This window comes from Cucurbita pepo, chromosome LG02 (assembly GCF_002806865.2).
Source record: "Cucurbita pepo subsp. pepo cultivar mu-cu-16 chromosome LG02, ASM280686v2, whole genome shotgun sequence".
NCBI lineage: Eukaryota > Viridiplantae > Streptophyta > Magnoliopsida > Cucurbitales > Cucurbitaceae > Cucurbita > Cucurbita pepo.
Window position 1 is genome coordinate 12739024 of NC_036639.1, and position 11258 is coordinate 12750281.

General features: G+C 41.0%; 2 protein-coding genes across 4 annotated transcripts; both read right to left on the minus strand.

Annotated features, from left to right (window-relative positions):
* Nucleotides 1-45: 45 nt before the first annotated feature.
* Nucleotides 46-4213, minus strand: LOC111788799 (zinc finger protein 4-like). 2 transcript variants are annotated; one of them, XM_023669314.1, is made up of 4 exons: nucleotides 4142-4213; nucleotides 3020-3285; nucleotides 2787-2901; nucleotides 46-1153 (listed from the first exon to the last, which is right to left on the minus strand). In XM_023669314.1, the coding sequence occupies exon 4, from the start codon at nucleotides 1065-1067 to the stop codon at nucleotides 285-287; it is 783 nt and encodes a 260-aa protein (XP_023525082.1). In that variant the 5' UTR covers nucleotides 1068-1153; nucleotides 2787-2901; nucleotides 3020-3285; nucleotides 4142-4213; the 3' UTR covers nucleotides 46-284. The 2 variants fall into 2 exon arrangements, with proteins under 2 accessions (XP_023525082.1, XP_023525083.1); XM_023669315.1 differs by lacking the exons at nucleotides 2787-2901; nucleotides 3020-3285; nucleotides 4142-4213 and adding an exon at nucleotides 1547-2167.
* On the minus strand, nucleotides 3853-10088 carry LOC111788795. Of its 2 annotated transcripts, XM_023669302.1 has the most exons (14): nucleotides 9071-10088; nucleotides 7814-8026; nucleotides 7382-7586; nucleotides 7238-7313; nucleotides 7002-7137; nucleotides 6766-6870; nucleotides 5741-5830; nucleotides 5565-5654; nucleotides 5414-5479; nucleotides 4775-4831; nucleotides 4626-4703; nucleotides 4509-4556; nucleotides 4305-4404; nucleotides 3853-4213 (listed from the first exon to the last, which is right to left on the minus strand). In XM_023669302.1, exons 1-13 carry the CDS (start codon nucleotides 9650-9652, stop codon nucleotides 4333-4335), a joined length of 1818 nt encoding a protein of 605 aa, XP_023525070.1. In that variant the 5' UTR covers nucleotides 9653-10088; the 3' UTR covers nucleotides 3853-4213; nucleotides 4305-4332. The 2 variants fall into 2 exon arrangements, with proteins under 2 accessions (XP_023525070.1, XP_023525069.1); XM_023669301.1 differs by having other exon boundaries at nucleotides 4182-4404.
* Between the last annotated feature and the right edge of the window lie 1170 nt (nucleotides 10089-11258).

An 11258-nucleotide genomic window follows, 5' to 3' on the forward strand; every position in this document is an offset into this window, starting at 1 on the left:
ATTGCTTAACACTTCAAAGGGCAGATAAATCATAGAGCACTTGTATTACTTAAACATAAGAGAGCCTCATGCTTATGGCAGAAAAAGGAATAGAAGGCACCAAAATGCTTCTAAAGGAGCTCTTAAACAAGGAAAATTACTGATATCAAACCCACAGCAAACACTAATAACAAGTAGTTTACTTCAAAAGGAAAAGCTAAGTTGGAGCAAAGTCCATATGTCACTCACTATACACAGAGAACAATGCAGAAATAGGATGATGAATCCCTCATCAAAGAAGCCTCTTAGAGTTTGAGTGTGAGATCGGGCGTCAAGTCTTCTACGTCCTCCGACGACACTTTATCCATTGAGCTTATTCTTGAAATACCAGTTAGTATGAAACTTGGTTGAGTTAGTTCATGAGTGTTTCTAGTTTCTACCGTTGGACGAAAACTACCTGGCCACATAACCTCCGCCTCATCATCGTCCAAGAAAATCGGCATGCCTATATGACCTGGTTCAAATCGAGCACTGCTCCCGATATCAGTAGGCTTCATTGGTGCAGTAAATCCGTGGAGTAGTGAAGAGTGTGCTTTGATCCCCAAGGACCTGAATGATGATCCCTTCAATGGTAGAGATGCTAGATTTGCATATCTTTCTGCTAGAATTCCCATACGCATTGCCCGTTTCGCCAAGGTTCGCTCGCGCTTATGCGCGTTCTGGTGGCCGCCAAGAGCTTGTGAACTAAAGAACTTGCGCTGACAGAAGTTGCAAGAAAACACTCTTGGGATAGCAGCAGCTGCTGTGGGGTGGCATGTTGGTTCATTGCTACTCTCACTTGTGCTTGACAATGAAAATCCTGTTGAATCCCGAGTTTCGAGATCTTCGATGTTAAAGTTCAGAGTCAAGTCGAGGGAAACCGACTTGAATCCTGGTTGAGCAGCAACGGGGTTAGCAAGAAAGGAGTTAGTTATGAGGCTATTATCATCAGAATTTTCATGGAGGGAAATGTTGGAAGCAACTTGGCTACTTATGTCAGAATCATTTGCCAAAGAAGGCTCCTTTTCAAGGTCAAGAAATGGTTTCATAATTGAGTGCTGTGTTGGTAGCAATCAGAAGCTATACTTTACATTTAGACATGCCCAAAACTACAAAGAGCTACCCCAACTGCTCCCTGCGCAATGTTCAACAGGACACCATCAGCATTCTCCATTTCATTTAAGTGTTCTGTCTTTAATTACTTGTATAATCCCAGAAATTATCACATCCCTTGATGCCAAAATCAAAGTAGTACATGAAATATGATGTTATTTTGGAGGTTCATGGTGAAAAACATAGTAAAAACCAGAAGGAAAGCAAAGAAATGGCTAATCACTTCATCTTTGTTCTTACAAGGACATGAACAAAGTAGAACCCAGAAGATCAAGCCTCAAAAGCAATTCGAGAAGCCTTAGATTTCATCAAAAACAGAAAAGAAACAAACTGTTCACAGAAGATCAGATTAAACTGTTCCTAATCTGCAAACTCACCAAGAAAATGAAAGGAGAACAGAAGAACAGATTCATACCATGTCAAGATCAAGAAAAACCAGAAGAAACCCAGCTAGCTAACTGCAGATTCTTGAACAAACAGTTGAGAACAGAGATCAGAGATTGAAGGCGAATAAGAGATCATGGGAAGTGGACAACAAGAACAGAATAGAGAGATTGTGGCTCAATTGGTGTTGTTTTGAGTATGAAAAATGGTTAAAGGAAAGATCCTGAAACAGAGTCCACTGCTCAGTTTCTGGTTTTATATCAAAAATGGTTAAAAGGATGAAGAGGCTTATTATTTAATCACTCCCAAGAAGGTTCCAAGTAGCTTAAGCTAAGTTTTGAGAGAGAAAAGGAGAAGCTTAAACTAAAATAAACTATATGTAAGGAAAGGTAGATTTATTCTTAAGCTAAAAGCAGACCATATCTATTACAATATACCCTGAAAATGCTCTCCATTGTCAATAGCCACTACCTATTGACCAATGTAACTCCAAATTTTTGGGAGAAAACATAAAGAAACTGAAGGAGAGGGGAGGAAAAAGAAAAAAACCCCACATTTAATGGGAGATCCCACGGTTGGGAGGAGAACAAAACATTCTTTATAAGGGTGTGGAAAACTCTCCCTAGTAGACGCATTTTTAAAAACCTTGAAAGGAAACCCAAAAGGGAAAGCCCAAAGAAGACAATATCTGCTAGCGGTGGGTTTGAGCCGTTACAAATGGTATCAAAACCAGGCTTCGGGCTGGTTCTGATCGATATGCCAACGAGGAGGCTAAGCCCCGAGGGGGGGTGGACACGAGGCAGTGTGCCAGCAAGGACACTAGGATTCGAAGGCGGTGGATAGGGGAGTCCCACATCGATTGGAAAAGGGAACGAGTGTCAGTGAGGGTGTGGATTGTGAGATCCCACATCGGTTGGGGAGGAGAATAAAACATTCTTTACAAGGGGTGGAAACCTCTCTCTCTAGCAGCCGCGTTTTAAAAACCTTGAGAGGAAGCTCGAAAGGAAAAACCCAAAAAAGATAATATCCGCTAACAGTGGACTTTGATGTTACATTTAATCGGTAATGGGGGATCTAATTTAATATGGAGCCCTCTCCACTCCATCATTTTAAAGCCAAATAGGCTATAAAGGCAAGCCTATTAAGTAGGCACTAGAAGGCCTAAGCACATGTTTAAAGAGGATTCCTCTCTCTTTCTTTCTCTCTATCTTTTGTAGAACCTATACAAACAAAACAAAACAAAACAAAACCAAAAAAAAAAAACACTAAACCTTTCATTGGTTGTCGATGCACAAAGTTCAAACTTTTTTGAAGAACAAACAACCTCAACTGAATGCTGACTTCGATTCTCACATATCATCATCTTCCACGTGAGTTTGAGCATATCTGAATGATCCATTACATATCAAAACAAAAGGGAATGATCTTCAAAAAAAAAAAAACAAACAGAGAAGCAAAAACTCAATGAAACAGTGTTGCCTTTCTCGAGAGAACAGAATATTACTTTTATAATAGCAGAGCCAATCTCCCCCTTCCATCTCTCTCCCACACCTGCAAACAAAAGGAAAGAAAGAGAAAAAAAAAAGGGTTGTTTTATATATCAGAGTACTCTTTTGTCTAAGCCATGGCAGCTTCCGACAGCTTTGCCTTTGCGCCGCTCAGCACAGCTACCAAGACAGCGCTGGTCCGTCTCAGCTGAGTGCCCCTGGTGAGCACCTTCTTGGTTGGTCCCCTCCACCACTACTTAGCACTAACCGTTGCAGTGAATCTCTGGTATATTATAAGGTGTTATAATGATAATTTGAGTCACCAATTCAATATTAAACTCTTACTTAATTCAAACCCACTATGTTTAGTGATTCCTTTCTTTATTCCCACTGCTTTTCATTTGTTTTCTTTAATCACCATTCACCATTTTTGCATACATATAATACATATATGTTTGGATTCTTTTAAGGCATTATATCCCATATGATTTCTCTAAATTCTTTTGCTTTCGGTGTGATCATATTCGTCGATATCTAGAGTTCACTTCTGACATGTTCGTTTCTTTCAATGTTCCCTAGTGTTGAAACTGCTAACTTCCTTATCTGGTTCCTACGATTTCTAGAGATCTGGAGTAATGGTTCGAAATTTGAAGAGTTTATAGATTCCTATATTCTCCCACATGTGAGACAAACAATAAGAACAAGAGGTTTACAAGTAAAAGGAGGGAGAAAGTGATAGGTAATAGAAATTATACAAAATTTGGAGTCAGGAGAGCTTTCTAAGAAGAGCTTGACATCATGAATCCAACGAAGCAAAAAACATAAAAGGACCTTAGAATGAACAGCTTTCTAAGAATGGTCGAAGTTAGGCTCGAACACCCTTAACCATTCGACTTTTATTACATGGGGAGATGAAATTACAAACATCTACGTTTTTGGTCAACTAGGCTATGTTCAAGTTAACAACGATTATCACCGAGCCACTTGATACGACACATCAAAGAAAACATTGAACAGAACACGAAGCAACTCACCTTTCTTTTTTCTTTCCAACCATTCGATTTCTTGTACACTTTTCCTCAAAACATTATGAATGAATACATAGCCTATGAAAGTTATGAAACTTTTAATTTTCAAACCTTTACATCCCCTTCCATCTGATGAGAACTTTCTGCATATTTGAGAGATCAAAGTCTCCATGTTGCCATTGCCTAACAGGGAATGAATTTCACATTTATATAAACAGGATAGTAATATGTTTTTCTTAGTGGCAACTTTCAAGAGATGTTAATAATTACAAACTTTTGAAGCCCTGAGAAGAGGACTGTGATCATGTGTTCTTTTCCAGAACAGACAATGCAGGGGTGAGGTAGTTGTTGGCTTTGTCAGGCAAGTGAGCAACCTGCAAGCACAAACATACCACCAGCTTTAAGTATTTGAGCTAGTGAGCGACGCGTACGAGGAGGCATTAAAACTTAGACACAGATAAAATTATTGATTTCGTACCAGCTCGTAGAGTTCTCTTCCTTTCTCAGCAACATATTCATAGCAGACCTGGAAACAGTATAGTTTTAACTTGGGTGGTCATGAGGAATGAACATGAAAGCAAAGGTTTCTACTCACATCAAAGCTTTTGTTTCTTGCTGTAGAGTCATGCAATGCTTTTACGCAGATGTCAGCAACATCAGCACAGCTGATGGCCTAAATGTTTAAATGGATGAGTAACTACTCAGCTTGATCGTCTATGTTAAGGAAAAGGCTGTTTGTCTTACCTGAGTTATCCTGTTTCCCTGGTCGAATATAAGAGCACGTTGGCCCCCGGGTTCTTCCTGTAAGAACAAATTTTTGGTTACATTACTGCAACACGACCGAGTAGCTTGGATAAATGGTTGGAATATAATTTAACTAAAGATAACACACACCACTGTGGGAACAATACCAAAGAGGAATGTCATTGAATATGATCCAAAGTGTTGGTTCTCCCAAGTAAAGTGTTCATCTTTTTTTTACTTTCATAAGGACTTTAACCATCGAGAGCGAGGAGAAAGTGGAGGACGTAAAAGGCAGGGAAGGACAACCACTAAATAAAAAAAAGAATCCGACCCGACCTATTTGACCCTCTGGCTACTGTTATGTAGGTGGTATCCCGAGATCGAATTCCTCCCGGGAAGTAAACGAGAAGCCCCTCAAAACGTCATGGGTCAAAAACCTAAAGTCCCTTCTCCCACGTCACATGCATATCAACATGGTCATAACTATACAATCTTCAAATATTCATCATTCAGGGCTATTAACTTCAAAACTTGAGGGAGGTTGCATGGTTTATACTTCACACAAAGAAATAAGAAACCCCTTATCTGTGGACTAACTCACTTCAAATGATCAATTTCAACACGATGCGAGAACTATACCTTGAGAGGACCCGGACGGATGATCGTGTACCCAAGGCCTGATCTTCGCAACGAATCTTCCCCAGCCTGAAGGCAAGACATTTTACACATTTATAAAGAACACTGAATAGTGAAATGGCAAAAGGAAACAAAATGAGAAAAAAGATGGTACCCTTTTTGCCTTGAGAACCTGCTCCCTTCTGGTTGGTTCTACACCAGATCCTGTACATGAAACCAAGATGAAGTCTGTCTCTTGCCCAGTCTGTAAAATACACATTTGATGTTATCAAAGCAATACCGGAGTTCAAAGCTTTTATGTATAATGTAAAAACATCCAAAATAACTCACAGGCAAGGCTTTTATGTATTCCAATATGAGTTCAAAGCTTCTCAAATCTTGCTGCTTTACGCCTGCTGCAGCAGGTCCTTCAGTAGGCCTCTGCAAAAAGGAACATGAAGTTAGTAGCCATTGGAGACATGTCTTCTATCAAAAATAATCTAACTTTAGGTAACTTTGTGATCTTTTATTGTCTTATATAGTTTTCCATATTTGAAGTTAGTAACCATTGGAGACGTGTCTGCTAGGGAGAGGTTTCCACACCCTTATAAAGAATATTTGTTCTCTTCCCCAACCAATGTGGGATCTCACAATCTACCCCCTTCAGGGCCGAGCGTCCTTGCTAGCACACCACCTCATGTCCACCCCTTTCAGGGCTCAGCCTCCTCGCTGGCACATCGTTCAGTGTCTAGCTCTGATACCATTTGTAACAGCCCAAGCCCACCACTAGCAAATATTATCCTCTTTGGGCTTTCCTTTTCAGGCTTCCCCTCAAGATTTTTAAAATATGTCTACTAGGGAGAGGTTTCTACACACTTATAAAGAATGTTTCGTTCTCCTCCCCAACCGATGTGGGATCTCACAATCCGCCCCCTGTCGGGGTCCAGCCTCCTTGCTGGCACACCACCTCGTGTCCACCCCCTTCAGGGCTTAGCCTCCTCGCTGGCACATTGCCCGGTGTCTGGCTCTGATACCATTTGTAACCGCCCAAACCCACCATTAGCAAATATTATCCTCTTTGGACTTTCTCTTTCGGGGTTCCCCTCAAGGTTTTTAAAACACGTCTGCTAGAGAGAGGTTTCCACATCCTTATAAATAATGTTTCGTTCTCCTCCCCAACCGACGTGGGATCTCACAAACCATCAATCATTCCAATGTGGGATCTCACAAACCATCAATCATTCCGATCACAAACCATCAATCATTTAAAAGCACAAAAGAGTAGCAAACTATACTTGGCCAACAATTATATATATAAATTAGAAATCAACTTTATGTTATTACTTGATCATCTAATACTCAGCTGACACACCAACCTGTCTTCTAGGCTCGAAACGAATGGTCAACGTATGCACAAGAAATGGATCAAGAGGTGGATCGTCTGGTTTAACAGGGCGGAAGGACGAAAAAGGTATTCTGACCTGCAAATCATGGATGCAATCTTGTAAACTGTATTCTAAACACAGATATCAACAAATTGCTAGAAAATGGATTTGTTCAAGATGTTTGCACCAGTAGAATATTACATCACTTCGGTAAAGAGATTTCTTACCCGACAAAATCCAGCTTTCGTGCTAAATCTCGAGAAATATAGTTTACGTTGAGTTGTATCAGCTGAAGGACCAGCTTCAAGAATTAATACATAAGACCTTCCATTCCCACCAACTGAAAGAATGAGCCCCTCATATCTAGTAATGAAACGTAGAAAACGAAACGTGTTCGCAGTTAACACCGTTATTTAAATACAGAACTCTCGACTAAAAATTCAAATATGATAGAATGAGTAACCTGTCGAGGGTGGATCCCAATGGAAGGGAAAGTTTCGTTGACAACTCGACATATCCCCCCCTTGTAAAAACGTATCCTACAATAACAGTTGAAAACATTATATTCCTTTTTTTATCTTTTGGGTTCAGCATAAATGAATTTTACCTGAGAAAATAGCCTCTCCAGTTTCAGTATATTCAAATTTTGCATCCATGCCTCCATCATACTTAGAAGCAACAACATCTTGGAAGTAAGTTCCTTGGCGAACTTCCCAACCATTCAACGACTCTTCGGATTTGAACTTCGCAAGCAGAAGCTTACTTTTGCTGCTTTTTCCAGCACGAAGTTGTGCTAGCTCATTATTATAGTCCTACATTTTACACCAGGTATCAGTTTTTGCCAAGATTGCACAAAAAATCAAACATGGAAACACTTTTTCTCCATGATTCTTTCTCTGTTGATGTTCATAATTTAAAGTGGTTCGTTTTTGCACTGATTTGCACAAACAAGTAGCGTTAAAAAACTCGGCACAAATTCATGAATCCACAGTCGAATGGAGAAATTTCGTTTATGATTTATGAATACAGAGAGGCAGACCTGAAATGCTTTGGTGATATTGTAAACTCCTTGATGATCAACCCTGAAGAGATCTGCTGTAATTGTGGAACGAGCAGTTGCACAGTAGATGATTTTATTGCAGCCCTCCACAGCAGCCTTAAGGGTATTAGCATCACCAACGTCTCCGACCACGATTTCCACCGATCTTGGAAGCACGTCTAGGATATCATCATCTGCCTTCCTTACTAGAGCCTGCTTGGCATATGGATAAATTGATGGCTCAGTTAATATAATGAATTTATGAATCAAGTTGCATAAATAGCCCATGCCTAGATTCAATTGGAATATTTAGTGGTCGTTCGAGCAAACGCTCGAGCATTAGATTTGACATCTACGAATGTGATTACATCATCTAGGAAGTCAGTTTTTCAGGATCCTAGAGATCTTAAACATCTGTCTTAACTGAATTCTTCTTCCGATCTCTTCCAATTGAATTCATGAAGCACAAAAATTAACAGAAATCTAATCAAAATGTATGTTAACTCGCAAGCACATGTTGCAGCTCTCAAATTATCCCAACTCCCCAACTCACCATAAGACATCAGCTATACTCAATGCAACAAGTTCCAACACATGTAACGGTCCAAGCCCACCGCTAGCAGATATTGTCTTCTTTGAGCTTTTCCTTTCGGGCTTCCCCTCAAGGTTTTTAAAATGCGTCTGCTAGGGAGAGGTTTCCACACCCTTGCATAGGGTGTTTAGTTCTCATCCCCAACCAATAAAACGCGTCTGCTAGGGAGAGATTTCTACAACCTTATACAGGGTGTTTCGTTCTCCTCCCCAACCAATAAAATGCATATGCTAGGGAGAGATTTCCAAATCCTTATAAATGGTGTTTCGTTCTCCTCCTCAACCGATGTGGGATCTCACAATCCACCCCACTTCGGGGCATCCTCGCTAGCACTCATTCCTTTCTCCAACTGATGTGGGACCCCCCACCAAATCCACCCCCTTCGGAGCCCATCATCCTTGCTGGCACATCCCCGGTGTCTGGCTCTGATACCATTTGTAACGGTCCAAGCCCACCGCTAGCAAATATTGTCCTCTTTGGGCTTTCCCTTAAGGTTTTTAAAACGCGTCTACTAAGGAGAGGTTTCCACACTCTTATAAAGGGTGTTTCGTTCTCCTCCTCAACCGACGTGGGATCTCACACTTCAACACTAAAAAGTGGGTAAAGACAGAGCAAGCAAAGCAACTGATATAAAGAAACAAAACAATTAGCAAACGAAGTAAAACCTTGACACTGTAGCCACGCAGCATAAGCTTACGAACAACAATGCGGCCAATGCGGCTAGTAGCACCAACAACAAGCACAGTAGTATTCTGAGCTCCAGGAATAGCAAACTCACACATAGGCCCCTCCCTAATAAGCATAGCATCAAGAGCTTCCTTATCATCCATCCTTGTAGTCCTCGATATCTGCCCCAACCCAGAAAACTTCCGCCACACTTCATCAAACAGTTGGCGGGACTTCCGCCCCAACCCCACTGGATTCACATCATCCAACGAAATCTTCGGCTGCGGCGGCTGTGGCGACAGTTGCTGTTGAAACCCTTCACTGGAATCCACAATCTCCTCCCCTTTCTCTTCATCAGCTGCCACCGCAGCTTTCTTCGATTTAGGTTTCTTCTTCCCCTTATTGCCGGTATTCGCAGCAGCCCTCGTAATCAATGATCGGCAATGGCTTCGATTGCCACTCCGAAAAGAACTCGAAAAGAAAACAGTTCTGTATAGATCTGAAGAGGGTCTCAATCTATGGGCTGCGGAACCGCTCAAATTCGCATAAGATATCGTCGCGGCAGTTGCCTCCATAGCCATTGAACTCCGATGCAACGGTAACTACAAAAATTGTTTGAACGGAATATGAGGGTTTGTAGAAAAACGACTTAAGGGAGAGATTTGATCGCCAATGGATCGTTTGAACTTTGGATTGGAAAATGATAGCAACCCATTTGATTTCTTGCCCATAGAAAAAGGAAGCACAGAAAAAGGCATGGAAAAGAAACTAGAAGCTGAGAAGGGACTGTTTGTGGCTCTGAATTTTCCTAACCACACAAAGAAGATGAGGGAATTTGGAGCCATTTTGACAAGCCTTGTCACAGGACCGCCACGTAAAGGCCTTCTCTTCCTCTATATATCAAGATTCAAGGCGCGTTGTTCAGAAAATCTTGCTTTTGGCAATGCCTTTGTACGATGTTTGTGGTGTGGGATGATGGGTTTCTTCTATTTTGGCTGCAGTGGTTTACAGAGAAAGTGGGGAATTTTTACTATGGTTCTAAAGGTAATGAAAGAAGTTTCCAACCTTTTGTTGAGATGTGGATGTGATGATGAATTCAATTCTATCATGTGATTCTAAAGTTGATTGTAAAGGTAGAAGCATGGTAGTTTTTTTTAGGTCAAAATATTTAAATTTTTTATCTTTATGGTCGTTGTAAAAGTTAGACGGTTGAAAATGGACGTGTTTGATCGTATATGTTGAACTAAGTATATCTTTTCTATTACCGATGTGGATTCTTGATTCGTTCTCTTTTCTAATCAATGTGAAATTTCACAATCTATCCCCCTTAAGGGCCAGCGTCTTCGCTAGCAAATCGCTCGGTGTCTAGAATCTCACAATCCACTCCCTTAGGGGCCAACTTCGTTCTCCTCTCTAACTAATGTGGGATCTCACAATCCACAATTCTGGGCCCGGAGATTTCACAACCTATCCCCTTAGTGGCTAGCATCTTCACTAGCACATCACTCGGTGTCTAGAATCTCACAATCCACTCCTTTAGGGGCCAACTTCGTTCTCCTTTCTAACCAATGTGAGATCTCACAATCCACCCCTTTGGAGGCCAGCATCCTCGCTGGCATACTGCTCCGTGTCTAGGATATCACAATCCACCCGCTAAAGGGGTCAACATCCTCGTTGGCACACCACTCAGTGTCTAAGATTTCACAATCTACTCCTAGGGGCCAGCATCCTCACTGATATGCCGCTCGGTATATTGCTCTAATATCATTTGTAACAGCTCAAGCTCACCGCTAACAAGTATTATCATATTTGGCACGTCATGTATCGCCATCAGCCTCATAATTTTGAAGCGCGTATGTTAAAAAAAGGTTTTCACACTCTTGTAAAAAAACTTTTCGTTCTCCCCTTTCTAACCGAGGTGGGATCTCACTATTTAACAAAATGGTCCTCCAGCTACTCCCAAAAAAAATAATAATAGTAAAAAAAATAAAATGAACACATTTGATAGAAGTTTGGATAAACCCTTCACCCCTTTTAGTTCAAAGGTCCCAACTCGGCCTTTTCTCTCTTTTTTTCGCTTTGAAGATCAAATATTTCACTGATTCAGAAAACGCCACCGACTTTCCACCAACAGAGGGAAGTGGGTCGCTAGCATAGTGAGGGCTCCTTTATTGCATTATTTAATCT

What these genes read in the sequence shown, in the direction of transcription:
- LOC111788795 (XM_023669302.1), bottom strand. Translation starts at nt 9,652, where the DNA reads ATGGCTATGGAGGCAACTGCCGCGACGATATCTTATGCGAATTTGAGC. An exon ending in TGCGTGGCTACAGTGTCAAG is followed by an intron (nt 8,027 to 9,070) that starts GTTTTACTTCGT and finishes TATGCCAAGCAG; the next exon opens with GCTCTAGTAAGGAAGGCAGA. An exon ending in CGAAAGCTGGATTTTGTCGG is followed by an intron (nt 6,871 to 7,001) that starts GTAAGAAATCTC and finishes CATGATTTGCAG; the next exon opens with GTCAGAATACCTTTTTCGTC.
- LOC111788799 (XM_023669314.1), bottom strand. Translation starts at nt 1,067, where the DNA reads ATGAAACCATTTCTTGACCTTGAAAAGGAGCCTTCTTTGGCAAATGAT.